The sequence below is a fragment of the Anopheles bellator genome, unplaced genomic scaffold (genome assembly GCF_943735745.2).
Source record: "Anopheles bellator unplaced genomic scaffold, idAnoBellAS_SP24_06.2 scaffold00486_ctg1, whole genome shotgun sequence".
Taxonomy (NCBI): Eukaryota; Metazoa; Arthropoda; class Insecta; order Diptera; family Culicidae; genus Anopheles; species Anopheles bellator.
In genome coordinates this window covers 3699-6145 of record NW_026684611.1, presented here as the reverse complement: position 1 = coordinate 6145, position 2447 = coordinate 3699, and the positions used below count along the sequence as shown (strand labels likewise).

The window sequence follows — 2447 nt, the reverse complement described above, 5'->3', positions numbered from 1 at the left end:
TGCGGCGCATGGGCGCCGCCATGCTGATTTGGCGCCTCGTGGTAATTTTGCGGCGCATGGGCGCCGCCATGCTGATTCGGCGCCTCCTGGCAGGCCCGTGTCTGGCCTCCCGGGTTGTCCCGTGCTAGTAGCGTCTCCAGCATGAGGGACAGGTTGGCCAATTTGTCCTCCAACTGCTGTATGGAGGAGGATCCGCGCCGTTCCTCGGCTCCCGGCGTCTGTAACAGCGCGGCGGTGGAGTTGGCGATGGGTTCGGGCGGAGTCGGTGTTGCACTGCGCTCCATTGCGTCGTCGCGGATCACTATGGTTCGGGCACACTACACACACGCACGGTTGCACTTCGTAAGTCCCAGGACGGCTGTATTGAGTCGTGGGCCACTTGATGACCGGGGCACTCGAGCACCTTCACGACTAAACTTAAACCTTGGCAATCGGACACGATTGCCTTTGGAAACCGTCTTATGGGTACACTGTGGTCCTTGGATGGCTGTATTGAGTCGTGGGTCACTTGATGACCGGGGCACTCGAGCACCTTCACGACTTAACTTAACCTTGGCAATCGGACACGATTGCCGGTGGAAGCCGCCTTGGTTCAGTGTACGCACTTTTTCTGGTTCACGTCTTTGCACTCCGCATGAGGACGGTCTAAAGAATTTTTTAAAATGTCGCGAAGCGACTTACAGAAACTTTTCGATGTTTTTTACAACCCGTTACCGAAGAGGGTGGGGTTAAAAAATTCTTTATTGTTTCTAGGTGTACTGGTTCTTCTGACGTCTCTGATGCTACTGGTTCTTGCGAGCGCCCGGTGTTCGCCTTGGCGGCCGTGCGAGGTCCCAGCCGGCGCTCAGTTGGAACTCACGCGGAAGCCGCTAGCGTTACTACCGTAACATCCTCCCCCCCAGTGTAGCGCGGGCTTGCGCTTCACTTATCTCTCTAGCGGTTCCGTGTCCGGTGGCTCTTCGTCTCTTGCGGTGTCACCGGGTGGAGCTACGTCCAGGATCGCGAGTTTCGTGGCTGGCCTTTCCAGCAGTCCGTTTTCCGTCCGCACGGTCGCTCGCCGCACCTGTCCGTCCTTAGCGCGAATCACCTCGATGATCCGGCCCCGAGGCCAGCAGTTCCTCGGAAGATTGTTGTCCGCTATCAGGGCTAGATCGCCCACCTCGATGGGTTTCGCAGGTCCGAACCACTTCGTCCGTTTGGTTAGGGTAGGCAGGTAGTCGGCGACCCACTTCTTCCAGAATTCGTCAGCGTACCGCTGTGACATCTTCCAGGACTGCTTTAGCGCGGCGGTGCGGTCGTCGAGGGCGGCCGGAGGCTTACTGCCGTTAGAAGACCCTAACAGAAAGTGGTTGGGCGTCAGGGGCGGCTCGGTGTCGCTGTCTAGTGGTAAGTGAGTGAGCGGTCTTGAATTGATGATCATCTCGATCTCCATAAGCAGTGACCGAAGGATCTCGTCCGTCGGCAACCGCGGTGGCTTGAACGCATTTAAATTCCTTTTGACCGACTGCACCAGTCGTTCCCAACAGCCTCCGAAATGTGGGGCGGCCGGAGGGTTGAATGTCCACTTGGTGTCCACCCCGACAAAGAACGCCATCATTTTTTCTTGGTCGACCCTTTCTAGGGCCTCTCGGAGCTCACGTGCAGCTCCCACGAAGTTAGTCCCTTGGTCGCTGATGATCTCTACCGGGGGCCCCCTCCTCGCGATGAAGTTCCGGAGAGCGAGGATGCACGAGTCGGTGGAGAGAGAGTGCGCCAGCTCGATGTGTATGCCTCTCGTCGTTAGGCACGTTACTAGTACGCCCCATCGCTTCTCCACCCTTCTGCCGACCGCTACCGTCATCGGACCGAAGTAATCCACCCCGACGTAGGAAAATGGCCGTTGGTAGGCTGCCAAGCGTACTGCTGGTAGGTTTCCCATAGCAGGGGGTTGTGGGCTTGCTCGCCGTATCTTGCAGTGCTGGCAGTTCCGGCGCACGTGGTTGTATTCGGTTCGAAGTCTGGGGATGTGGTATTTCAACCTCACTTCGTTCATGACCGTCTCGTGGTTTTGGTGGCGGTACTTGCAGTGATAATCGGCGATGATCAAGTCTGTGACATAGTGACGCCTTGGAAGCAGGATGGGGTGTTTTACTGATTCCTCCACCCAGCTACACGCGTCGAGTCGCCCTTTCATCCGCACAACACCGTGGGAGTCGATGACGGGGCTCATCTTGTATAGAGGGCTGGTCTTCAAAATGTCGCACTCCCAGGGCCGCTTGTTGGGATCCGGGTTACTCAGTGACCGTACCTCATCGGGATAAGCTCGCTGCTGTACTTCTCGAAGGATGGTTCTCTCGGCTTGGGTAAGCTCCTCCTGTGTTAGCGGGCCCTGTTCAACGGGCGTTCGTTTAACCCGATTGCGGAGGTTTCCAACGTATCGGTGTGTGTACGCTACCGCTCGTAGTAGC

General features: G+C 57.3%; 1 protein-coding gene across 1 annotated transcript; it reads right to left on the bottom strand.

Annotated features, from left to right (window-relative positions):
* Nucleotides 1-925: 925 nt before the first annotated feature.
* LOC131214298 (uncharacterized) lies at nucleotides 926-1597 on the bottom strand. Its single transcript, XM_058208680.1, has one exon. It carries the CDS (start codon nucleotides 1595-1597, stop codon nucleotides 926-928), a length of 672 nt encoding a protein of 223 aa, XP_058064663.1.
* Nucleotides 1598-2447: the final 850 nt, after the last annotated feature.

Excerpts from the sequence above, each read along its gene's own strand:
- LOC131214298 (XM_058208680.1), bottom strand. The coding sequence starts at position 1,597 with ATGATGGCGTTCTTTGTCGGGGTGGACACCAAGTGGACATTCAACCCT.